Here is a 26,895-nt window from a genome sequence, read left to right as displayed (position 1 = left end):
GTTAATAAGTATATGGAAAGTACTTAGAACAGTGGCTGGTATAGAATAAGTGATCAGTAAATGTTAGCTGTAATAACCACTAATCAGGTATCAAGATCTAGTGATTCTGGTTCTGATTATCCCTGGAATCTGCCCCTTCCTCATTCCCCAGTGTTTACAGAGTTTTAAAGGTAGCTGTGGATACAGACTGGGCTGTAAGCCAGGTCGCAGCTGGGTGGGGTGAGGTCAAGGAACACGTTTAAGTCGTTAGGGATGATGATCGGTGTGGCTCCTGTGGAGTTGCAGTTTCTCTGCCAGTGAGCTCTGTGACCTTGAGCAGCCATATACCTTGGGCTTCACTGTCAGGAAAATGAGGAAATGGAGTTTAGTTCACTGCCAGGCAGCACATATCATTCGGGTTGTTAGTAGATGACAGGCCTGAGGAACAGATTGGAGTTCGCGTTTCCCAGCTCTGTGAAGGTTCACAGAGGAGAAGGTCTGTAAGGTCATTTCTACTCTTGACAATCTAGGGGTTTTTTAAAATTTTATAACTATAATTTAAAAAAGTGACTGTTGTTTTCCCTTTCCTCTCAGAAGAAGATAATCTGAGTGACTCCTCCTCCGAGAGCTTTCTTTGGAGCGATGAGGAGTATGGCCAAGACGTTGATGTGACCACTAACCCAGATGAGGAACTTGATGGGGAGGACCGTTATGATTTTGAAGTGGTCCGCTGCATCTGTGAGGTTCAGGAGGAAAATGACTTCATGATTCAGGTAGGTGGAGCTTCCAGGAGACACAGGTATAGAGGAGCACAAACTGGTCCTTGGAGGGAATTTTGAGGGAATACAGTCTGAGGCCAGCAAAAATAATGTCATGTCAGAAGCCCCAGGTAGGCAGTGCTGTCAGCAGCAGATTGAGCTTTGCTTACTGGCTCAGCTTCCCCTGCATCTCAGGCTGGTATAAATAGCCTATGAATAGAATAAGAGAGGACTTGAGGGATCACTGAGTCTAAACCCCTTCTGCTCTGCTTGGGCCAGCTGGACCCACAAATGAGAAGGGCCTTGCCTGTGGTCACACAGTGAGGAGTTGAACAGTAGGGACCCAAATCTCTGGAGGGGCAGTTTGATCTTCCTATGGACCCATATCTTCTGTCTCAGGTAAATTTTCTTTATGGCCTAAAGAGATGGAGGCCAGTTTTATAACTTGTCTGTTTGTCATTCTTCATTTTCTTGGCATTTGTATTTGTCATCTCCATTTCTGGGATGTGCCTGTTGGGGGGACTCCCTGCCTGCTTGGGGAGAGCATGACTGGCCAGCACCTGCTTGTCTCTGGCGCTTCTCTTGCTCTTAATCACAGTTCTGGTGGAGGTGGCTGCTGCCTGGCTGACTCCAGGGAGCCTGAGTTTTTTAAGTAAGTCACGTTTATGTTGGTTAGAATTCTTCTGGGAGTTTCTTTTTTTTTTTTTAATAGGCTTCATGGCAACCTCTGGGAATTCAAGGTACATGAATGGTCTCAAATAGCTCCTGATATTTATGACCTTTAGAATGCATTAGGTCAGTGGTTTTCAAATCACTTTTTCAGCATCAGAACCCTTTTCCCTAATGGACTCTTTTCACAGAACCCCCAAATGTGTAACAGATAAAAGCAATAGTTTTGGAAGTTCAAAATGAATAATTTTCACTTTTAAGTTCAAAAATGTGAATGGCTGGCCTCTTCCCATGAGGTCTAATATGCAGGTGGGGTTGTGAGCGGTGGTTGCCAACTTGGAGCATTTCAGTGGCTCAGTTGTTTTCCTTTTTTTGTGAGACAAGCCTAATGAACATGGCCATTGTATGGGGACTTTTCCTAAACAGCATGCTGTGTAGTCACTTTGGTTAATCAGAGATGGGAAGAAAAGCTTTGTTCTGAGGACAGCGTAATACTAAGTTAGCCCAGCAGTACAGAATTATGTGTACTGGTGGGCTCTGTTGTCTTAACATTTAAGCTTGGAGTGCGCATTTTTTGTTTTGTTTTGTCTTCTAAAATAGTCCCATTTTATAAAACACACCCATTTGTAGAATCTCTGAAGCTCAGTGGAATATAATTCAAAAACTTACGTAACATGAAAACCGTTGGGTTTTTTTTTTGTTTGTTTGTTTGTTTTTTGCCCTCCAGTAGAATTTTTTTTTAAGTTTGGCTTTAAAAGGATGTTGAAGGGCTTCCCTGGTGGTGCAGTGGTTAAGAATCTGCCTGCCAATGCAGGGGACACAGGTTCGAGCCCTGCTCCGGGAAGATCCCACGTGCCGTGGAGCGACTAAACCCGTGCGCCACAACTACTGAGCCGGCGCTCTAGAGCCTGCGAGCCACAACTACTGAGCCCGTGTGCCACAACTACTGAAGCCCGTGTGCCACAGCTACTGAAGCCCATGTGCCTAGAGCCCATGCTCCACAACAAGAGAAGCCACCACAATGAGAAGGCTGTGCACTGCAGTGAAGAGTGGCCCCCATCGCTGCAACTAGAGAAAGCCCACGCACAGTAACAAAGACCCAATGCGGCCAAAAATAAAAATAAAAAAATAAATAAAATAAAAGTATGTTGAAGATCATTAGTTATCATCCTGTCTCTCTGGGTGTGTGCTCAGTTCTGGGCCTTGGCAGCCTGATTTGGTCCTCATTTGTCCTTAGAAGTCATTAGTGGGTGAGTAACGAAGGCCTCTCCTGGCAAGGCTCTTCCAGCTAATCAGTATAAGAGGTGCAGTTCTGATCCACCACGGTACTTTCTCCATTGACTATTCTGTAAGTGGCAAGGATCATGGGGTGTTTGGGGTGGGTAGAGCTTGAAGTGCCATTTTGTGCTGTGAGGAAAACTAAGTTTGAAAAAATTGAGGCCACACCAGTTGTTACATGGCAGAGTCAGGAACTGAATTCCATCGCCTGCTTCCCAGGCTCCACATGACCTTCCCCGCAGCTCAGCTCAGCACCGTGGCTTCCTGTCTGGCATTGTGGTGGTGACGAGCTCACTTCAGAACACCTTGGGTTTTGTTGTAGAAGACTCTTCTTTGCTGTCCACTTGTTGTCCAGCTGGCTTTGTGTTATAGAGGGACAGTTTCTGACTATACCTGTCATTGTGAGCAGGGTACCTTTTTCCACTCAGTAACTTTAGCAAAAGGCATAAATTTAGAGGGAGCTAACTGGAACAATACAGTTTAAACTTTTAAAATGTATTCGTCTAGTTTTAAATATATTCATCATTTAGGAAAGTACAAATCATTTTTTCTTAAAATAAATTTTAAACTTACATTGATAATTTGCACAACCCTAGAAAACATTTAGAATTTGTTCTCTAGAAGATTACTTTAGAGAAATAGTTTTCTTTGATCATTTTCGTTATTTGGTAGCAGTATTGCTCATGTATATTATTATTTGATTTTATTTACCAGTGCTAATTTAAATCACTGGAAGGTTAAAATCCTACTTAGTAATCATGAATGTTTGAGAAATCTGGGTACCACATAAAAAAATGAACATCAGGAAACCCATTTAATATTTAAATTATTTTAATTGCTCTAAGGCAGGTTTTGGCAAACTTTTTCTTAAAGGACCAGAAAATAAATATTTTAGGCTTTGGGCCATGTGATCTCTGTCACAACTACTCAACTCTGCCCCAAGCATTCAGAGGCAATCCAAAAAAATGAATGACCATGGTTATGTTCATATTATACTTTATTTACAAAAATAGGACTCAAGCTGAATTTGGCCTGTGGGCTGTAGTTTGCTGACCTTTGCCCTAGAGCAACAAATACATAACATTAGGTGCTGGACCCCAGTGAAAATTGTGCAGCAGCTTTAATAAGAAACCCATTTTTAAAACTTTATTTGCTTTCGCTGGAGGCAGCCCTTGTCATCTTCTTAGGTATCACTCCAGAAACATTCAGTGGCTAAACAAGCAATATCAAATATATTCTCTCCATTTTTTTTCTTTCTTTTTGTGATAAAATATACATAAAATTTACCATCTTAACCATTTTTAAATATATGTGGCATTAAGTGAACTGGCATTGAGTACATTTACATTGCTGTACAACCATCTTTTTTTTTTAACACAATGTTATTTTAATGCATAGTGTTTTCAGTATCTTTTTTTCATTTAATAATATATGTTGAAGACCATTCCATTTTCAAATCTAAAAAAGCTTCCCCATTCTTTTTAATGGTTGCATAATGGGTGGATCATCATTTATTTAACTCTTCCCTTGTTGATGGACGTTTGGATTGTTTCTAATCTTAGCAGTGATGTAACGAAAAATTTTGTGTAAGTATATCTGTGGGACCAAGTTTTGAAAGTAAAATTCCAGGACCAAAGTAGGCGTGCATTTATTATTTTGACAAATACTGTTGTCATAGCAATATTCTATAAACCTTCCCTGGTGTACCAAAGAACAGTCTTACCAGCGCCCTTGTCAGTACAGAGTACTATCAAACTTCTTTGTCTTTGCGCTTCAGATAAGTGAAAAAACAATCTACTAGTATAGCCATTTTGTAATTCATTTTAATATACTTAAAAAATTTTTATGATTGTGGTTTTCTGCATTTTCCAAGAACTACAAAGAAGAAAACAAGGATTACTCAGATTATTTTTACCCAGGGATAAATCACTGTTGTTATTTTAGAATACACACATACACATGCATATATAAATGAAAATTATACTCTATAAACAGTTTTTCATGAGAATAACACTTGTGTGATGAAAGTAGTAAATGCTTATTGTAAAAACTTCAGGCAATACCTAAAGGTATGAAGAATAAATTGATATTTACATGTAATCCCAGAATCTAGAAATACTAATGTGTATGTATATTATTAGGCTGGTTTCATTTGACATTAATTTATATTAATTCAAGTTCCCTTACATTACTTTATTCTTATAATGGTTGCTTTGAACATCTTTTTATTTAAGATGTGTTTTTTTCCTTTGACTTGCCTGTTCATGTCCTTTATTCAGTTTTCTGTTGGATGGTTGGTCGTTTTCGTACCCATTTGCATAAGCTTTTTTTAAAAAAAATATTTATTTATTTATTTGGCTGCACTGGGTCTTATTTGCGGCACACGGGATCTTTGTTGCTGCGTGCAGGATTTTCATTGCCATGTGTGGGATCTTTAGTTGTGGTGTGCAGGATCTTTAGTTGCGGCGTGTGGAATCTTTAGTTGTGGTGTGTGGGATCTTTCGTTGTGGTGTGCGGGATCTTTAGTTGTGGCACGCTGGATCTTTTAGTTGCGGCACGTGGGATCTAGTTCCCGGACCAGGGATCGAACCCGGTCCCCCTGCATTGGGAGCATGGAGTCTTAACCACTGGACCACTAGGGAAGTCCCTGTGTAAGCTTTTTGTAGATATGTTTTTGTATCAGCTGTGAGAACAGTTACAAATATTTGTACCCACTTTGTCATCTGTCTTTTGGCTTGTCTTATAGATTTTTTTGTTTTTGTGAGGTCAAATATATCAAACTTTTCTTTAATGGCTTTTGAGATTTGAATAGCAGTTGCTTTCTCATTGGAAGTTCATAAAAATTTATAGAAAAGTCAATAAAAGAATTTTTCATGGTTTCTTCTGGTACTTTTGAGGTTTCATTTATTTTTTAAAAACCATATAAATATTTGATCCGCCTGGAATTTATCCTGGTATAAGGTGAAGGCTCTCTCTACCCAGTTGTCCCAACACCATGTCTTATTATTGAAACGCCGCCTTTATTTACTCTATTTCCGTATGTAGTTTGGATCTCATTCTGGATTCTCTCTTCCATTGATCTCTCTGCCTATATATTTATTTGTACAATTCTATTTTAATTATTATACCTTTATAATATTTTAAAAATATCTGGTAGGGCTAGTACCCCCTTTGTTCTTTTTAATAAATTTCCTGGCTATTAGAATCAGCTTCTGTATAGTTCCAGAGCTATTAATTTATTATTTTGTTGGCATTACATTATTTTTATACATTAATTCAAGGAGAACTGACATCCTCATGATAATGACTCTTGCTATCCAGGAATAAAGTACAGCTTACCATTCGTTGACTTAAGTCTCCATGTCCTTCAAATATTTAAAAATTTTCTTTACACAGACCTTGCATGTTTTTATTCTTAGTCTCAGATTTATTCTTAGATATTTTATCTTTTCTGTTATTGTTCTTGTTCACTTCTAAATTTAAACTTTTGGGGAATTCCCTAGCGATCCAGTGGTTAGGACTCAGCGCTCTCACTGCTGGAGGGCGGGGCCCTGGGTTCAATCCCTGGTCGGGGAACTAAGATCCCTCAAGCCGCGTGGCACAGCTATTCTCCCCCCACAAAAAAAAATTTAAACTTTTATTTTTAATATTTATTAAAAAAAAATTGGGTCTTCCCTGGTGGCGCAGTGGTTGAGAATCCGCCTGCCAATGCAGGGGACACGGGTTCGAGCCCTGGTCTGGGAAGATCCCACATGCCACGGAGCAGCTGGGCCCGTGAGCCACAATTACTGAGCCTGCGCGTCTGGAGCCTGTGCTCCGCAACAAGAGAGGCCGCGATAGTGAGAGGCCTGCGCACCGCGATGAAGAGGGGCCCCCGCTTGCCGCAACTAGAGAAAGCCCTCACACAGAAACGAAGACCCAACACAGCCAAAAATAAATAAATAAATAAATTAAAAAAAAAAATTTTTTTTTCACCGCACCACACGGCATGTGGGATCTTAGTTCCCCAACCAGGGATTGAACCCACGCCCCCTGCAGTGGAAGTGCAGAGTCTTAACCACTGGACCGCCAGGGACGTTCCAATTTAAACTTTTTAAAAATGAATAATGTGTATTAGCCAGACCCACATGAAAAACGTTATTTTGAAATTTTCAACTTAGGTGTATTTGATTCAATTTTGGTGTATCCTAGTTCTTAAGAGACGAAGTCATTGGTGGGAGAGACTTTCATTCTTAATTATTAGTCTGTTTTCTGCTACTAACTGCCTTTGTTGTCTCACACCCTTTTCTTTCCCTCTGAGCCTTTAGTTTCCTTATTGGAAATGGAAGAATCTGGATCGCATCTTATCTGAAGTCTCTGTTCCAGCTCTGCCCCTGTTAGCCCATAAAAGCCCTTTGATGCTGGGGCCTATCTGACTCCAAGTGGCTGAGGACTGTGAGCTTTCTCCCTTGTGGCCAGGCTGGTGGCCCACCCTCCAGACCATGTCGGAAGCTCGCTGTCCACTTTCCAGAGCTATCCATTTGGTTGGGTAGTTAAAGGTTTAGGGCCTTGGTTTGGAATTGCTTGAAGTGTCCTAGTATCTCCTTTGGCATCCTTTTCCTCTCCATTCCCTCCTGGACCCTTAGCCCTCAGGCTTGCTATCCTCAGGCCAGCCACACGTCTGTCTCCCAGTGCTACCCTCATCCTCTGCTCCTTTCTTTCCCTCTCTGCCTCCTGCCCCTTCTCTCTTTCCCCCTTCCCCAGGGAAGGCAGTGCAGCCTAGGGGTTAAAAGAACTAGCCTTGCAGTCAGCCAGGCTTGTGTTCTGATCCGCTGTTGCATCTTCTCAGCTGTGTGACCGTTGGTAAGGTTTAGAAAGAACAAACGCAAAGTGCTAGCACATGTTGAGTCCAGGAGGCATCAAAGTGAGTTAGCCTACCCATTCGTAGCAGTAATAGGCTCTTAATACATAAAAGCTGTGTGCTGGGCTCTACGATATGAACTTTGACATGTGACCCATTGATTCCTCACAAACGGCCCCACACGGTTGGTAGGAATAGTATCCTATTTTGCAGATGGGGAAACTGAAGCCCAGGGTGGAGAAGTGACCTGTGCAAGGTCACACAGCTAATGAATGTCTGAGCCAGAATTCAAACTCAGGTTTTTGTCTTTCTAAGTTAACCTCCCTCTAAGGACTTAAACAGTTTTTCCTCTCTTTATAAAGTGATCAGAAACGTGAAAGCCTCTAGAAATGGGAGGGTAAATAGTCATTTTTCTGAGATCAGTACCGTTTAATTTAAATGTTCTTCATCTGTGCTGTCCAGTACGGTAGCTACTAGCCTCATACGGCTGTTGAGCACTTAAGATGTGGCTAGTGGGACTAAGGAACTGAATTTTAAATTAGTTTGTTAACTGAAATGTTAAAAGCACAGGTGGCTAGTGGCTGCTCTGGAAGAGTGGTTGCAGCTCAGCTCCCACTCCCTCCTCCTCCTCTCCCTCCCTCCTCCTTCCGCCTCCCACTGCCCCTTTCCCCCCACAGGTGGGTCTTATTTTTGGATGGAGGATTCCTTCTGAGTTTAATTTTTATTGCTTCTTTAATTCTAACAGTGTGAAGAGTGCCAGTGCTGGCAGCATGGGGTCTGCATGGGATTACTGGAAGAAAATGTGCCTGAGAAATACACCTGTTATGTTTGCCAAGACCCTCCAGGTAGAGATTTCTGGAGTCAGGGATATTAACAATATGTAGCCTTTTCCTTAGCACAGCTGGCGGTGAAGCAGCCTGAGTGTCTGTGATCTTGAGACTCATTTCTTCAGCATCGGCTAGACTCTGCCTCCTCTTCGCCTTTGTTGCTAGCTCACCTGGTGGCCAGCTGTCCTGAACTTGGCAGTAAGAGAGCATGTATGAAGAGGTTCACCTAGTGGAAGGCCTGGCCTTGAGCTAGAATTTTGTTGTGAGGGGGAGGGTGAGTGGGTGGGTAAAAATCATATAACATGAGCTCTACCGTCTTAACAAATTTTTAAGTGTACAGTACAGTATTCTTTATAAACTATAAGCACAATGTTGTATAGCAGATCTCCAGAACTTTTGCATATTGTACGACTGAAACTGTATAAACAATGGAACGCTGTACCGATTTGCATGTCATCCTTGCGTGTTGGCCATGCGAATCTTTTCTCTGTTGTTCTAGTTTTAGAATATGTGCTGCCAGAGCAAGCCCCTTTTCCTTTTCTTGAGAGTTCATGAGGTTGTGGGCTCTGTCCTTGGCTTTTCAGGGCTGTTGAAGGGTTGGAAACCGGCCTCTGCTCCCTCTGGTGGCATCTGCCTTCCATTGCATCGTTGCCACCTGGAAGGGAGATATTCCCTTGAGGGGAGGGGAAAGGTGTGTTTGCAAAGAGCCTGTCTGCCACCGAGAGCAGTGAATTAATTCCTTAGGATCAGTTCGTTTCATTGTCCCTTGACCGCAGGGCTGGCCTATGGCTCTTGGGTTCCCCTTTCCAGAAATCTCAGGGGTGGATTATAAACCTGTGGTTCTTGTCTTGCTGTCAGTGGGATGTGACATCGTCTCCATTCATCACCTGTAAGGTTGCTCCCCTTGGGTCCAGTCCTATGATCCCCTTACAGCTAGACAACGCTGGAGAGCCTCTGCTTCTGTTATTCCTTTTTGTCCTATGAAGTGGGCCTGGTAGGAGCTCCTATTCTTATTTCTGCTTATGAGGAAGAAATTGATGCCCAGGGAAATGAATGACTTTCCTAATCTCATGAAGCAGATTGGAATTAGAACTGACTTGTGGGACCAAGTCTCTTGATTTTGCTGGTTGTATAGGGAGGGCCTGGGCTACCACAGTTCATTTTCCAGCAAGTAGGTCCCCCTGGGGCCTGATAACCTCTATTGTGACACTGTGTCTTCCTGTGCTAGATTAGTCTATAGACAGAGAGCAATCTGCCTCTGTTTTTCCCTTTATCCCAAGGAAAGAATATGGTCAGAAGATTAGTCCATAAGTCATAGAATATAATTGATGGGCAGGATCTCAGAGACCACTTAGTTTAGCCTTGACATTTAACAGGCAAGCAACAGGCCCAGAAGGGACATGATTGGCCTAAGATCACTCAGACAGTTAGTGCTGGATAGGAGATGACAACTGGTGTCTCTGATCTTTGTCTTGTAAAACAGGTAGTGCTGCTTTGAATCCTGCTGCTCAGGCTACCTCTGTGGCAGCTGCCTCTGAGATACCACACATAATCCCCAGGGCTCCTTTAGGGCACCGTTTAAAAATCTCTTTTGTCTACTTTATTGTCTCTCACTCTTTCTGTCCACTTTTCTCTTTTTAGAAATCATATACACCATCTTCATCAATCCCTATGTACTTTCTGAACTTTTATAACTAAATTGCCAAGGCTGGGAATAGATTCCTTGAATTGAGCACTCAGTGACTGTCACATTTATTGACTATGTTTGATTCTGCAGTCTTGGGCCAGAAGTTTAATCTAACAGATCTCTTCTTTAAAGGTTACTTAAAGGTGTTGTTAACAGAGTGGAGGTGTATCCCCACCATGTGTCTTAGAAAAGCCAGAAATAGCGCCAGGACCTTGATAGGGTTTGCCTGGGTTATTTTAGGGTCTTTATAGCCATTGAGAGGTGAACAACAGTCTGATTGGAAGCTGTTCCCTTGGCTTTTACAGGAGGAAACACTGTGCCAAGTCACGTGTGGTTGTGTTTTCAGTCCTTCCTTAGGATCCCTGTAATGAACAGAACCGCTGAAGCTGTTCGGTTCATCTGTCATTGTTACAGATGGGAAATGGAGGTCCAGAGAAGGGAGTGGGGGGCCTGACCATTCATTTAGTTAGGCGGTATGTGACAGTTGGAGGGGCACTTGGGGCTTCTTTCCATTTGATAAATCCATTCAAGATGCCTTTTGCCAGACACTGAGGATATAACCATGAACAAAACAATTCCTATTCTTCTGGCTTTTAGTGGGGTTTGGACCAGAAACAGATGTCAAAATAAGTGATCTAAACAAGAACATGTTAGGTAGGGATGAATGCTTTGAGGGGGCAAAAGCCCTCAGATCGGGAATGACTAGGAGGCACGGAAGAGGCTCTCGTACTTTGGGAGGTAACCAACGGCCTCTCTGCGGAGGTGGTAAGGAGCCAGTCCTGCAAAGGCCGTGGGGAATAGTGCTCCAGACAGGGGTATGGGTGCTAGAGCAGAGACCCTAAGACCAGAAAGAGCTTGAATGTGTTCCGGAAAGGGTGGGGCAAGGAGGGCAGGAAGGAGCCCGGTCCTGCCGGCCTCATTAGATCAGTCAGGGCTTTGGGTTTTCTTCTGTGCACGATAGGAAGTCATCGAAGGTTTTAAGTGGCAGAGGGAATGATGTGATTTAATTTTAACAAGATATCCAAGTTCCCACTCTACCTCTGGCCAGTTGCAGAGATCAGGAAATTTATATACTTTTCTCACTACCTTATCCCCAACACCTAGTGGAGAGCCCAGCATATAGTAGGTGCCAAGTAAATGTATACTGGATGAATGAATGAACAAAATGAACACACCAGTCCATCCTTCCAATAGTTTGTGTGATAATTGTGCGATGATGAAATGGTCTGGGTTTCCTTCAGACCAAGGATTAACTCTCTCATTGTCACTGCTTTAGGTCAGAGGCCTGGCTTCAAGTACTGGTATGACAAGGAGTGGTTGAGCAGGGGACATATGCATGGCCTGGCATTTTTAGAAGAGAACTATTCCCACCAGAATGCCAAGAAGATTGTGGCCACCCACCAGCTTCTCGGCGATGTGCAGAGAGTGATCGAGGTTCTGCATGGCCTGCAGCTCAAGATGAGCATCTTGCAGTAAGTGTGGCACCTGCAGCTTTGGAGATGAGTCTGATTTGGTGTGGGGAGAGGGCAGGATAAATATGAGAAACTGGAAAGCCACAAAATCAGTGATAAGGTGGATAAGTTTGGGACTTTCATTTAAAATTCTCAGTTACATGATAAACATTCTTTTTAAAAAAAATTAACTCTATTGAGGTATAATTTACATATAATTAAGTTCACCCATTTTAAATGTTCATTGAGCTTTGGCAAATGTATATACAAACACTACTTTAATCAAGATATGGTGTGTGGGGACTTCCCTGGCAGTCCAGTGGTTAAGACACAACACTTCCAATGCAGAGGGTGCAGGTTCCATCCCTGGTCAGGGAACTAAGATCCCATGTGCCACATGGTGTGGCCAAAAAATAAAATAAAATAAAATGCCTTAGAAAAAAAAAAGAAAAAGAAATGGTGTATTTATAGTTTGTTTTTTGTGTTTTTTGTACCATTCTGAGTTGTTTTTTTCTATTTTGGCTGCGCTGGGTCTTTGTTGTGGGCTTCTCTAGTTGCAGAGCATGGGTTTAGTTGCCCCGCAGCATGTGGGATCTTAGTTCCCAGACCAGGGATTGAACCCGCGTCCCCTGCTTTGGAAGGCAGATTCTTAACCACTGGACGACCAGGGAAGTCCCTGTTCTGAGTTTTTGGGTTTTGTTTTTTAAACTGTGGTAAGATACACGTAAAATAAAGTTTGCTATCTTAACCATTTTTAAGTGTACAGTTCAGTAGTGTTAAGTACATTCACTCTGTTGCAGCCAATCTCCAGAACTCCTTGTGTGGGGCAAAACAAACTCTGTACCCATTAAGCAACTTCTCTCCATTTCCCCTCCCCCAGCCGCTGACAGCCACCCTTCTACTTTCTGTCTCTCTGAATTTGACTGCTCTGGGTACTTCATATAAATGGGATTCTACATTATTTGTCTTTTTATGACCGGCTCATTTCACTTAGCCTAATGTCCTTAAGGTTTGTCTATGTTGTAAGTTGTATCAGAATTTCCTTCCTTTTTAAGGCTAAATAATATTCCATTATATGTAATACCACATTTTGTTTATCCATTCATCCTAAACATCATGTTTTGGTTTTTTTTTTTTTTTTTTTTTTTTGGCCACACCTCGTGGCTTGCGGGATCTCAGTTCCCCGACCAGGGATTGAACCTGGACCGCAGACTGTGACAATGAAAGCCTGGAATCCTAACCACTAGGCCACCAGGGAACTCCCATCCTAAACATTCTTGATTGGTAAACAAAGTAAAATTGAAAGCTGTTGAGACATTGTTGGTGGGCCCACTCTCTAGCATAGTGGTTGCTCAATAAATATGTCTCTTGATGTTTTGCTTATACAGAAAAGTTTTAGGCCTTTTGGAGCTGGACTTCTGTTTAATGGCCAGGATTTGGAGTCAAATTGAGTGTGAATTTCCTTCTCTGGTTGTATCCTACATGTCAGATGACCCAAGTTCACGTAAGCTCTGAAAGAAAGAAATGTGGCTCATATTGGGGTCTGTTGGCTTTTATAATCTGCTCCCACTTTACCACATAGGGCAATTGGGCCTTGAGTGGGGCAGCCCCTCTCCTGTGGTTTCCAGGGGCAGAGCCAGGACTAGAACTCAAGTCCAGCTCCCACCAAGTACTTGTGCTAATCTTTCTAACTGCCTCTCCTCAGTGGTTCCAGGAATTTTCTTTTGGTGTTTGCACAGTGTGTGGCAGGGATAGCTTCTCTCCTTAAGTTCTCCCATGAGCCTGCCCATAGGGTGCCATTTTAATGACATCATCAACAATACAAACTCTAGTGCCACGAGTGAGTTAGACTTGATAGGCCAGTTCCCGACAAGGTTTCCTTTGTGCTATAATTAGTCCTGAAGGCCTCTTGGTGTCAGGTGAAGTAGAGTGTCAGAGCCCGGAGATGACAGAATGGGGGTCTGCTTTCTCTTGCATTCTGGTGCACAGAGGCCTGGCTTCAAGTACAGACATGGCAAGGAGTGGTTGAGCAGGGCACATTCAGCAAGGGTATGTGTTGATTTGGGTAAAAGCCAAGCTGCTATAACAAAACCAAAAAAATAAAGGCTAAAACAAAATGGAATTTTCTTTCGCACATAAGGCATGGTCCAGAGGGTAGGCAGGGGTCCAGGCCAGGTAGGTGGCCTTTCTCCAAGATTCCAGCTATGGACGTGGGGACTTGGGTTCCTTCTGTCTTACTGCTCTGGCATTCTATTAGGGTTCATCTCACCTGCGTGGTCCAAGCAGATGCATCTGTACCTCAACTCTGCTCTGACCCCCAGGAGGGGGAGCAAGTGGTTTCACGGACACACCTAACTGCAGGAGGCTAGTAGCCAGGTGGCTGTGTGCCCTGAGCAAACTCAGGAGTGAGGGTGGAGGTGGGTGTAAGAGAAGGAAAGGATGGTTACTGGGGAAATTAACTGTTGCTGTGACGGTATCTGTTGAGGTGAACTGAATCAAGTGACCCTGTTTTGGATGTCTTAGACTGGGTATTCCCTCACATTTTATAAAATCAGAAAGTTTTCTTCCATATAAGCCAAGTGAATTTCTTCTTAACGAGATGCCAGAAATTGACTGAGACAGGTGGAAGGTGAGGGCAAACCTCAGATGATGCTCCTGATTGTAAATGTTGCTATGTTTCTTTTCATTTGAGGATTCAGTCAGATGGTGTTCTCTTTCTTCTCACTGAAATACCAGTGCTCCAGCCCTGTCCCATATTCCAGAACCTTGTTCCTTCTAAATCCCCATTTAGATCCTTCATCTTTATTTTTTTTTTAATAAATTTATTTATTTTATTTATTTATTTTTGGCTGCATTGGGTCGTTGTTGCTGCGCACGGGCTTCCTCTAGTTGCGGTGAGCGGGGGCTACTCTTCGTTGCGGTGCGTGGGCTTCTCATTACGGTGGCTTCTCATTGCGGAGCACGGGCTCTAGGCGCGCGGGCTTTAGTAGTTGTGGCTTGCGGGCTCTAGAGCACAGGCTCAGTAGTTGTGGTGCACAGGCTTAGTTGCTCCGCAGCATGTGGGATCTTCCCGGACCAGGGATCGAACCCGTGTCCCCTGCATTGGCAGGCGGATTCTCAACCGCTACTCCACCAGGGAAGCCCCTAGATCCTTCATCTTTATAGCAGTGACTTTGTACTGGAATTAAATCTGACTTCTCCAAGAAGTTCAGGAGGGAGTATAGGGAGATCTTGTTACTCATTATATGTGGAGAAAAGAGCCTGGGAGACAGGGAGGTGGTCCCAGTATGTCTCTGTACACCTGGATAGTCTCTGCTATCACAGGCTCTGGGTCTTCATTCTCAGAAATTTTGTTCCTAAGTGACCTGGTGGATTCATTTTCAAAAGCAAACAGTAAAACTGGGAATAACTTCAAATGCTGTCATTTCGAAAGTAACATGCATGGCTGTGCATACCTTCTTCATGATTGACAAGGCTTACAAAGAAAGGCCAGGGTCATCCTTGTGTAGTAGCTGGGGCTTCAGATCTTAGCTGGGAGGATGAAAATTGTAGGAGGGAGGAAGCAAAGACTTTTGTGATTTTCATGCAAGAACAGGTCTGTACTGTGGCCTCTATGCTCCAAGTTAACAGATTTCAGGCTACAGTAGACCTGAAAGTGAACAAGGACTCCCATTTCCTCTGATGCAGTTATGATGTCAGAGGCATGTCTGGGGTCCTAGGTTCCTGGTACAGGCTGTGAATACCCTGTTGGAGGTGGCCAGGGACCCAGGCTGCCTCGGTGCTGGTGGTTTCCTCTCCTTCCCCAGTAGATCAGAGTGGTATTGGGGATTGCTGGGGTGGGAGAGCCGAGAAAGGATAGTTTAGCCCCTTGCGAACAGGATTTTAGGTTCTGTAAGATCATTCCATGCTGTCCTATTTATGGCCTATTCCATTTCTGCAGGAAGGCTTCAGGAAAGTGTGTGTGGGGCTGGGGGGGTATCTATATGGGGGAGTTGCTGGTGAGTTCCTGCTGATCTGGTTTCAGTGTTTCTCAGTTGGGACTGGTGAAGGTAATGTTTACAATTTTACCATGAGATAATTCTCTGTATGTGTGGAATTGTACTGAGCATTACAGGATATTTAGCATCTCTGAATTCAGTGAACTGAATGCTGAGGTCACATATGTGACAATCAGTAGTCATTGTGACAGTTGGAAAGGCTCCCACACATTTCTGCACATCTGTGAACCAAATGTGAGTAGTACCTGTCCGTCCTCCCACTTGCTTGCAAACACCCCTGCCAGCTAGGAACTGCCGGTAGCTGGTGGGCCTTACCTGGGAAGCCCAGTTTTTCTTCCTCCGTCCTTTTCTCCTTTCCTTTCTTTCTTCATTTCATTTAATGATCCAAGGTTATAATGGAAGTTCTGGATGGTAAACAAGAATTAAAAAGGTGAAGTTTATCTAGAGTCGTGGCTTTTAAACTTAAATATATATCCCACAGTAAGAAATACATTTTATATCACTCACATGTACAAAACAGAAACTAAAATTTCACAAAACACCTACTCTTACTTAGAATGGTGCATTCTGGTATTTTCTGTTTTTCCTTTTTTACAATTGATTATGATCCAGTAAATTAAAGACTTTCTGTTGGGTCAAACCTCAGACGGTGAATGATTGTGGGAAACTCTGAAGTCATACACAGAGTTTTATGTACACGTATACATGTAGCAAGAGCTTTCAGATTCTCAGAAGTGTCTGTGGCCCAAAAAGGGAGCAGAATCCTTGTTCTTTAATAACAGATTTTCCTCTTTGGAATGGTGCGAACAGAAGATTTTGTTATTAATGGCCTATGCCTAGATGACTTCTGGTTACCACCTCCCTCCCGGGTCACCACTGGATTTGTGTAATTGAGTGCCATTGCATGCCAGGATTATCATGGCTGTTTATTAATAAGTTAAGGTTATTTTTAGTCACATTTGAAGAGCACTTTACTGCCAACAAAGTACTATACTTCCATTCAAATTAATTCACTTCATCTATAGCAAACTCAGTGGTTGCTGGCAGACAGGTAGATGGTTAGCCAGATTTGCAGAGGAGGAAACGGGAATGAGGCTGGCTGAGTGACTTGGCCCAGCTGCACTGCTAATCAGCGGCTGAGCTGAAATGCAGTCAGGTCTTCTGACTCCCAAGTCCAGTCCCACTCACTGTGAGTGATACAGCAGGAGCTTGCCTGGAAGTGGTCTCCTCAGAGGCTGCTGGTTTACATTCCCTCTTGTGTGGCAAATGGTGGCTTGTACCAGTTGGCCCAGGTGGGAGGTCTTCCCCCCTGTTGGAAAGCCCCTGCAGTGGTCCCAGGTACTCCAAAGCCCTCTCCGTGTTTGCCCTCCCAACAGAAGCCGGGAGCATCCTGATCTGCAGCTATGGTGTCAGCCTTGGAAACAGCATCTGGCGGAGGGGAGATCTCATTCCAAACACATCCATGTCACTGAAGCCAAGAGCAGGGAGGAAGCCCCAAGCTATAGAACTTTGAACGGGGCGGTGGAGAAGCCTCTGCCCCTGCCCTTGCCCCGGTCTGTGGAGGAGTCATATATCACCAGCGAGCACTGCTACCAGAAGCCCCGCACCTACTACCCTGCTGTGGAACAGAAGCTGGTGGTGGAGACCCGGCGCTCTGCCCTTGACGATGCAGTCAACCCCCTCCACGAGAATGGTGACGATTCCCTCTCTCCGCGCCTGGGCTGGCCTCTAGAACAAGACAGGAGCAGAGGGGACAGTGACCCCAAACCCAGCTCCCCAAAGGTATGGGGCTCGCTTGTACTGGTTCTTAATTCGGTGTTTGAGTGTTTGTACCTTCTCCTCCTAGGGCTAAATGTTCTGTGGAAGATGTTTATTATAGAGTTGTATTTACTGTAAAATTGTGTATAAATTTGCTTATCATAGATGTATTTTTGTCTGTTAAAATGAGTACAAAGTCAAGAGAGCCCACTTAAACCCCAAAGATCATTGGTTCTAGGAAATGTCCACAAAGTGGCAGAGTCGGGGGCAGGTTGTGGAGAGGTGGGAGGTAGCAGGGGAAAAGGGTTGACTGGAACTTGATAAATGGAAGTAAGTTAGGAAAGTGAGTTTTTTTCCTCAATGCAATTTATAGTTGCCCATGGGTGCTAATCCTTTGCACAAGCAAAGAATGAGTCAGGTGTTTTGTTAGGCATAAGGTTTTCAGTACAATTCTATGCTGGCTTTACTTTTCACTTTGCAGCCCTGACATAGGAACAGTCCATTTTGTCAGAATATTTGCTGGTTTCATCAGTTTTCCCAAGAGATACTCTCAGTTTCTTGTTATTCAAGTCATTCTCTTCTGGAGCCCCCTGTGTTCTCTTGCCAGTGTTCACTGGTCTCATTCTGCCCTATCCTCAGTTGTCAGTGAGGATTTGTGTGATTTGAGAGCTTCTCCACCCTTGTCATACTTACTTTCACAGACTTCATTGTGTGGGATGGTATCACCAGCATAAGTCCATTGCTGCATCTTGCCGAGGGGGAGCATCCTAGGCTAGAAGCCCCTCAAGGGTGGGCATTATACCTTGTTCAGCCTGTATCCTTGCCAGGGTCTAAACAGTGCTGGATGAGGCTGGTGAGGACATAGTCTTTGGAGACAGACCCAGTTTCAAGTCTGGGCTCAGCCACTTTATATCACTGTGTGATTCTGAGCAGGTCACTTCACCTCCTCAGACGTGTCTCCTTACCCCCTGTCGAGTGGAGCCAGTGGCAGTGCCCTCTCAGTTACTGTGCAGCATATCTGTGAAAAGCTCTCAGAACATGGCTTTGCACATAGTCACCCCTAAATAAATGTTAACTAGAACCTGTTTCATTTCAAATGAGTGAATGAAAGGTTGTGGTCACAAACCCCAGAAAAGGTTTGTGATCATGCAGACTAGGCAAATTGCCTAGAGGTGTCTGGCACATCATGAAAAAATCAGGAAATACTGGGCCTAAACAAGGCAGCTGGGGTTAAAAATCTCTTTCATTGGTAGCAGGCTGACCATAGGCTGGCACTGTGTTTTATAAACATTATCCTATTTCATCCTCATGAACCTTTAAAGTAGGATTTACTACTTCCTTCTTTCCCATGAGGGAACAGAGGCCCAGAGAGGTGAAGTAACTCATCCAGATACATGCGTTCAGCAAGATATGGAGCTAGGACTTAAAGCTAGTTTGTCTGACATCCACATACTAACCCTTGTCTACACTCGCCCTGCTGTATTCTGATCTCAGGTTTCTGGAAGCCCTTCTGTGAGGCCTACTTCAGGCCTAGGGCATTGGGCCATTCTTTGGGAAGCAGCTGTGGGATCCTCTGAGCCGGAGGTCTGTGCTGCCCTGAGGTGGTTGTTATTGGTACAGCAGGCACGCTTCTGCCCAGTGCCCAAGAGGGGAGGAAGGGGGCAGGGAGGTAGAGAGTTGGGATATTCAAACTGCAACTGAGTTTTCAAATGGTTGTGGACACTGGCTGGTTGGAAAAGGGGCTGGGAGCTGTCTCCATGCAGTAACTTCAATGTTGTTGCATCCCCAGGTGAGGGAATATGTCTCCAAAAAGGTCCTACCTGAGGAAGCCCCTGCTCGGAAGCTGCTGGACAGAGGCGGAGAGGGGCTGCTGAGCTCCCAGCACCAGTGGCAGTTTAACCTGCTGACGCACGTGGAGTCTCTTCAGGATGAAGTCACGCATAGGATGGACTCCATTGAGAAGGAGCTGGATGGTAGGGCTCCCTCCTTGGCTCCTTGCCCTTGGCAGGCACTGTGGGCCCGCCGGGGTGAGCTGCTTTCTGAACCCCCTGATCTGGCTCTCCAGGCACAGCTGTGTTCCTGCCGCCTCTCTGTCAGTCTCACCACCTTCATTCTCCCCTCAAGATGGCAGAGCCTTACTTTTAGTATTGATCGGGCACTTCTAAGGTTTGTGCGATGTCAGGGGTCCTGCCTCACTTTCCCAGACCCTTCTGCCAAGGAGAGTGTGCAGAAGAGCAGCTGGACTCTGCCTGCGGGTAATGTGTGATCTGAGCAGGTCTTTACTAAGCCAGTTCTGTGGGGAACTGAAACTTTGACCTGTCTGAGCTTTTAGGATGTCTGAGGATGAATCTGAAAACACTTTTTATTTCAGCCTTTCTTAAAATCTAATATGAAGCCTTCTCCTCTTTATCAGTAGAGATTTAAGAACTTGACTAAGTCATTTACGTGGCCCCTGGGTATTTGTCCCAGATGTTAGTGGTAACAAATGGGCTTGGAGGACTGAACTCTTGATCCCCAGGATGTTGTCAGTTTGCTTTTTGAAGACAAACTTCCTCCTTGATTATTTGTTGTCTTATTCTCTTATTTCCTAATTATTTGTTTTCATCCTCAGAAAGGAGACTGATTAAGAAATAAATGTTCTGTTTGAGGATTCTGAGTACAGCCAGGCTGTTATTACTGTAATTGGGGATGAAATAACTCAGAAGAAAAATGCCATGTGTTATGTAAGCGAGGGTCACAAGGTGTGGCTGAGGCCAGGCCAGGGGAGGAGAGCTGCTGTGAGGGGAAGTGATAACAGGAAGCCTTCCTGGAGCTCCTGGGACTGAAGGGGAGCCTTGAAGAGAGTGATGTTTTCTGCTACGGGGGCGGTGACTGAGGGTGGATGATACGAGGACTGGCTCGATTGGGAAAGGGTTGGCCCTGTTGGAGGACAGCGAGGACGAAAGCCTAACACGCCCTCATGCTTTCTTTCCTGCCCCGGAGGCAAACCTGTGGAACCGGGAATGGGAGGCCAGTCCAGGGTCCATTTTGAGGGCATTTCTGGAAGGTGGAGTGTTTCTGTTTCTCTTTCACTCCTGAAAGGTTTCCTTGGGCTCCTTAGAACTGTAGCTGATGCCAGGTCTGTGAAAAACCCTGCTATTAGAAAGTTGAAAGAGGATCGAATGCCAGACTGAAAATTGTAGAGTTTCAGACAGTGGCGGTAGAATTGGCTCTGGGTCCCTGAGAAGAGGCTTAGCACCATGGAAACAGGGCGAAGGTTCTGTTGTTGCCAAAGGAACCTGCCCCTAGGGGAGAAGTCAGAGCTTTCTTTCCTTCTTCCTTCCTCCCTCCCTCCCTTGCATTTTATTTTTGGCTGCTTTGGGTCTTAGTTGTGGCACGCGGGATCTTTTGTTGCGGCACGCAGGCTTCTCTCTCTGTAGCTGTGGCACATGGGCTCCAGAGCGCGTGGGCTCTGTAGTTTGTGGCACGTGGGCTCTCTAGTTGAGGCGCGCGCGGGCTTAGTTGCCCCGAGGCATGTGGGATCTTAGTTCCCCGACCAGGGAGCAAACCCACATCCCCTGCATTGGAAGGCAGATTCTTTAACTGGACCACCAGGGAAGTCCCAAGAGCCTACCTACTTCTTAATCACTGACTTACCCCTGCCGCCCAGCTTGGGCTGCTCCGGCCCTGAGTTCACTGAGTGGTCAGTGTGGCAAGGATGATAAGCCTGGGCTCCCTTCTCTGGCCTTCCAGAGGACTCTTGTGTCCTGCTCATCTGGGGCCACATACTCTGTTCTTGTTCTGATATTCCAGGCCCCGAGAGGTACTGGAAGCATGAAAATCAATTATAAAGTTTAAAGATTTTATTCAGGTAAACAGAGTTTGCATTGTATTTAATTAAGATTCATCAGAATCCCATTGTATTTCTACTATCTTCATTTCATCTAAATACCATCAAGAGAAACTGAGCTTTTATAGGAATTTGGATACAATATTCCTTTTTAAAAAGTCTGATAAGCTATTATATTGACTTTAAAAAATGTCATTGTTTCAGTATTAACCATTATTTAATAACTTATGTAGTTGTGTGAACAGTCTTATAAAACTAAAAGATGAAAGATATTTAATGACCATGAAAATACTGAATCTTTTAGCATTAGAAAGATTTTTTTTTTTTTAATGTTACCGTAGTGAGCATTGGCCTCTATCTAGATGGTCTGGGGGAGTGTATTTGAAATGAAACTTTACCTTTATAACCTTCTGCCTTGCTTGGAATCATGATACTGTTGAGAAGCTGTTGAGCTTCCTTAAAAGAGAAACTTGGGGTGATGGTCCAGCACCTGGTGTGGAGAGAAGGCTGGCTTACTGGATGCTGGGGTCCAGAGGAGGTGCTGTTGGCTCCCACAGTTCTGGGTCTGGTCTTCTTCGTTCCTGCTAGAGAGAAGACTTCCACCTTCGGGGCTCCAAACACTCCTGTTAACCAAGTTCAGAGACTATGAGTGGCCTAGACTCTTCCAGTCTGCACACCGACCGATGCTCTTTCTCCCTGTGCGTGCCTGCTGGGTCACCATGGTGTTGGGGGACGTCTTGGGTGAGCCCGAACCAGATCTGAGGTAGTTCCAGTAGCTTTAAGAGGGGCCTCTCAGCAATTGTAGGATCATCTTGCCAAGGACAGACTGACTGACATTTTCTCTTGGAATCAACCCAGCCAGCCTTGACTGCCTTAGACTCACCCAGATGGGCTCTTACAGCATTAACTTTGAGTCTTTTCTCCATTTACTTTTTTTTTTAAAAAAAGGATTTATTTATGCATGCATGCCAGGTCTTTGGGATCTTCCTTGCTGCGTGTGGGATCTTTAGTTGCGGCATGTGGGATCTAGTTCCCTGATCAGGGATCAAACCTGGGTCCCCTGCATTGGGAGCATGGAGTCTTAACCACTGCACCACCGGGGAAGTCCCCCCTCCATTTACTCTTGTGCTCTTTAGCTGAGCAGTTCCTGTCTCTCTCTAGTCTGTGGACGTCTTTTTCTTTTTCTTTTTTTTTTTTAATAAGATTTACTGTTGTATTGAAACTGGTCACTATGGAGTTTTTCTTGCTCAGGAGGTCACTGGCCAATGTCATTTAACTTTGATCCTTTACTCTTGGTTTTCAAGTTCCGTCTGAGAAGTCAGTTTTATATTTCTTATTTTCAAGTCCTTGTACTTGTTGGGATCAGGAGGAGGGAAGGTTCCTCCTCCTTGGAACCCCCAAGTACCAACAAGAAATCTGATGGAGGAAGGTGAACTCTGCGGAGCCCGAGCGTTCAGTGGGGCATATCGCTGGACTGTTCCTGCATTCTCTCACTGCCTCTGTTGAGAACCTACTATGTACCAGGCAAAGTTGAGTGTTAGGGATATAATGGTGAGTAAGGCAGACTCTGCCTCTGCTCTCATGGAGCTTGATCTTATGTTAGAGACAGATATTAATTAAATCATCCCGTTATGTTTAATTACAAACCAGGATAAGTGCTCCAAAGGAGAGCAAGTGATAGCATAGCACCTGTGACACAGGGACCAGATTCAGAGTGTAGAGTTGGGGAAGGCTTCCCTGAGAAGTAACTTGCAGGGAACAAAGGATTTAGAAAGGTGGGAAGGAAGATGGAGGGCTGGTCTGAGGAGGGTGGAGGATTGTGTGTGAGGCTGCAGGCTGCTTGAGGAACAGGCACTGCATGGTCTTCCTCTTTCTGCACTCTGGCTCCAGGGTCCAGATGGTGCTCAGTAGAGGTTGGTGCACAGCCTAGAAAGGCTATGGGCAGGCCGGGGTAAGCACAGGGCCTACCTGGAGGGGCTGGCTCTTGTCAGAGGTGCAGGGCTCTGGAATGGCCCCTCCCCAAATGCCAGAGCTTAAGGGAGTGGCTTGGGGAAGAACAAATATCTTTCTATAGAGAAATTTCTGCTCTCAGAAGCAAGACAGCTTTTTAGATATTGAACTAATTGTAGTCAAGTTTGTTAGTACCTGGACATTTTACATTAAGTACTTAGAAAATAAAATCAGAGTGTTCTGTGCTACTGATGATAGGAATCAATATGAAGCAGATCAGAATTTATGGAGACAAAAATAGACCTTTTAAAGTCCCTTTAGATTCTCATTTTTCTTAACAGAAGGCTAAAACACCGGGCTTTCTGATTTTCAACATGGGAAAGCCTTATAAAGATGGGGCGGTAACACTGAGAAAGGTGGGTCCTTCCAAGCCGGCTAGACTATAGAGCTGCACGAATGCAGTAGTCACTAGCTATGTGTGGCTATTTAAATTAATTAAAATGGAATAAAATTTAAATTCAGTTCCTCATTTGCACTAGCCACATTTTAAGTACTCAGTGGCTATATTAGACAACACGGACATAGCCCATTTCCGTCATTGCAGAAAGTTCTGTTGGACTGCACTGCTCTACAGCATTTGAGCTTTGTCCTAGGAGTAATACTTTGCAGGGAGGGTGATGAGTCAGTGTTGCCTGAAATGGCCCTCCCTCCCCGTCCCCCATGAGTGGTTAGTTGGGATAAAGTGCTGAAATTCTTGCTGACATTCTTGCATATCAAGTGTTGAGAACTCACCGGGTCCTCTCTCTTCTGCCTACAGTGTTGGAGAGCTGGCTGGACTACACTGGGGAGCTGGAGCCCCCGGAGCCTCTGGCCAGGCTTCCACAGCTCAAGCATTGCATCAAGCAGCTGCTGACGGACCTGGGCAAGGTGCAACAGATCGCACTCTGCTGCTCAACATGAAACTGGGCACCCCACACTAATGGGGCCACAATCCTGGGGCACCTGCAGGAGGAGCTTCACATATTTAAATAAATAAACCTAGCATGCCGAATGCACGTGACACCGACTGACTTCAGGGATCTGGGCAGGGGTGTGATGGACTTGGACAAAGAGGCCGTTTTGGCTGCTGGAAGGGAGGGCACTCTGATCTCGAAGCCTACCAAGAAGGTAGCAAATAGACTCTTGGGATTCCCTTCTTCTGTGCACATTGTTGAATGGAGAGTGAGTCTTTTTGCACAAACTTCACTTGAAATCGTGCCACTGATGATAAATGGAATGAGAGCCAAAAAAGTTTAGTCGGAAACAGTTGTAAATTCAACTTGCAGCTTATTTAATTGACTTCTCTGTCAGGTTGGGGCACATGCCAAGCCTTCTGGTTTTCTGCCTGGCATGGATTTAGGCAGCAGGCATCATTTTCGTTTTTCCAGCTTCGTGGGAATGTTGTGACTTCACCATTCTGTGGAGGTTGGGAAGGAGCAGAGGCCTTGGTGCCCTGCCTTCTTAGAACTCTTCACTTTCTCACCACCTCTCTTGCATGACTTCATGGTACCGGGGACAAGTTTTGTATGCTTTCACCCCAGAATTGGCTGGGTTGTGTCTTTTGTAGCAGAACCCATACAGCCTGTGGAAGAACTAGAATCTCGCTGTAATAAGAATCTAGGAGGAATTCCAAACTGAAGCAGGCAGGGTCTGGAACCCAAAGGACAGCATTTTCTACCCACTTCTTGACAGCTTACCAGTTCTATTTAATGTCCAAAAAATGGTTCCCCCAAATTTGAACTCTCACTGTAAAGATTTGTTACAAAGAATGTGGTTTGGGGAATTACCTTACTTTGTATTGTTGTAAACATACCAGATTCTACATCTGCTGCCGCTTTTCTCCTTCCCCGAAGGGTATATGTTCAGTAGTTGGCATTTTCAGAATTGTTTTAATATACTTTAACACTTTAAATTTCCTGTTCGTATTATTTTGTGAGATCAAGGTGATTATGCTGCTTTAAGGTCCAGGTACAGTTTGTACCTTTTGAGACAATATTTGTTACTCTTCCAGGTTACGGTTCCACGTGTAATTGTTTTGTTTTTCCTTACTAGGCAAAGTTAAAGAAAATGTTCCATGCTTTGAGGAGTGACCCGTTTCACCATTTAGTTTTCCTATCACTAAAGGCAAAAATCAAAGCACATCTATCCATTAACACTCACAAGTTAATTATGGGTTTATGAATCTGTAATGTTATATGCTGCAAATATTTACTATGTAAACGTGAAGTAGCCAATATCTCAATAGCAATGACAGTATCTCCGGTGACCTTTGGGATGGTTAGGCTTTAAGGTACAGGTCATTGCAGTCACAAAGCCCTCTGTACCAAGATTTGTTTCAGGGTATGCTTTGTCTAGTAATTTAACTCACCATTTGATATAAAATGAATTTAGGACAAGTTGACCTGCTGTAGCTCATCCATCAGAGGGAATACATGTGGCTATGACATCTGTAGTAAAGCTGACACAATTCCTCTGTAAGAGGTTGTTTCCCATTGCTAATGTTGGTGTTTCTGGTGTGGGAAGAAACGCTCAAGGAGTATGCATGGCATCTGTGTTTTGCATAATTTATCAGACGGCCACATTATAAGAACTGTGTGAAGCTTGTCTGAAAGGGGAAGAAACAGGATGATTTTCTGTAGCCACAACTGTGAGGTATGGTGACTTATTAGATTACTGATTTTTCTTTCCTGAAAACACATTTGAGCATAACTTCTGGGGAAGCTGTAACTTTAAGGGAGTCAATCTCATGTCTTTTTCAAGATGAAAGAAGAAACTGAGTTACCCTAATTTTGCGAAGTGGCCATTATTGGGTTTAATGTATGCTTTTTGTAAAGGAAATAATCCCATTTCACTCATTGTGACCTTTGTCCTTAGGGAAGCAGGGGGTGACTCCAAGTTCTGATAAACCCCAGTGTGCTTCCCTAATTTAAAGCCATGTTGAGGGGCTCCATCCCCAATTCCTGGGTCACGTTGAATTAACCCCAGGCTGGAGCACTGGAAACTGTTATTTGCAAATATTAACTGTTACCATTTAGAAATATGTACACTACCTAAGTTTTCTTTTGAGAAGAACTATCCACCTATAAAAAAAATTGCCTTGACAAAAACAGTTCTGGTTTGACTAATCATTTTGTTTAAGTGATGAGTGTATGCAAGGTGGACCCTTGATGAGCCAACATTGCACTGTGGATACATATCTATGTTTACGCGCTATTAGAACAGAAGGCGCTGTATATAGAAATGTTGCTTTGAAGCAATATTTGCAAAACATGCAAACTTCTGTATCTGTATTTGGAAAAAATAAAACAGGTTTTTGTTGCTACGTTTCAGTCATTTGTTATAGTTACCCTATTTTTCTTTCATATAAATTTTTTTTTTTTATATTTATTTTTAGCTGCATTGGGGCTTCGTTGCTGCATGCAGGCTTTCTCTAGTTGTGGTGAGCGGGGGCTACTCTTTGTTGCGGTGCACGGGCTTCTCATTGCAGTGGCTTCTCTTGTTGCAGAGCATGGGCTCTAGGCATGCAGGCTTCAGTAGTTGTGGCACACAGGCTCAGTAGCTGTGGCTCGCGGGCTCCAGAGCGCAGGCTCAGTAGCTGTGGCGCACGGGCTTAGTTGCTCCGTGGCATGTGGGATCTTCCCGGACCAGGGCTTGAACCTGTCTCTCCTGCATTGGCAGGCAGATTCTTATTAACGACTGCACCACCAGGGAAGTCCCATCTACCCTGTTTTTAATGTGCATTAATTTTCTATAAACATTACCTTTTAAAGGAAGTCTGCTTTTACATTCTAAATAGATGTATCTTCTGCAGGGAGGCAGATGCAGGCTTAAA

General features: G+C 44.2%; 1 protein-coding gene and 1 non-coding gene across 11 annotated transcripts in view; one reads left to right on the top strand and one right to left on the bottom strand.

Annotated features, from left to right (window-relative positions):
* The window catches only part of PHF20 (PHD finger protein 20), a 137,483-nt gene extending 111,098 nt beyond the window's left edge, over positions 1-26,385 (top strand). For 9 of the 10 annotated variants that reach the window (XM_068525228.1, XM_068525227.1, XM_068525232.1 and 6 more), the window contains 6 exons: positions 574-752; positions 8,270-8,369; positions 11,315-11,510; positions 16,864-17,269; positions 19,035-19,218; positions 23,842-26,385. In XM_068525228.1, the coding sequence (XP_068381329.1) occupies positions 574-752; positions 8,270-8,369; positions 11,315-11,510; positions 16,864-17,269; positions 19,035-19,218; positions 23,842-23,984 (1,208 nt within the window). In that variant the 3' untranslated portion in view covers positions 23,985-26,385. The remainder of the gene's footprint in view (positions 1-573; positions 753-8,269; positions 8,370-11,314; positions 11,511-16,863; positions 17,270-19,034; positions 19,219-23,841) is intronic. The other variant, XM_068525235.1, reaches the window with a different exon arrangement.
* Positions 8,774-8,876, bottom strand: LOC137750834 (U6 spliceosomal RNA). Its single transcript, XR_011070615.1, has one exon. It is a non-coding gene; the product is annotated as a U6 spliceosomal RNA (small nuclear RNA).
* Positions 26,386-26,895: the final 510 nt, after the last annotated feature.

This window comes from Eschrichtius robustus, chromosome 16, assembly GCF_028021215.1.
Source record: "Eschrichtius robustus isolate mEscRob2 chromosome 16, mEscRob2.pri, whole genome shotgun sequence".
NCBI lineage: Eukaryota > Metazoa > Chordata > Mammalia > Artiodactyla > Eschrichtiidae > Eschrichtius > Eschrichtius robustus.
Note: the sequence above shows the minus strand (reverse complement) of the source record. Positions and strands in the feature narration are given on the sequence as shown.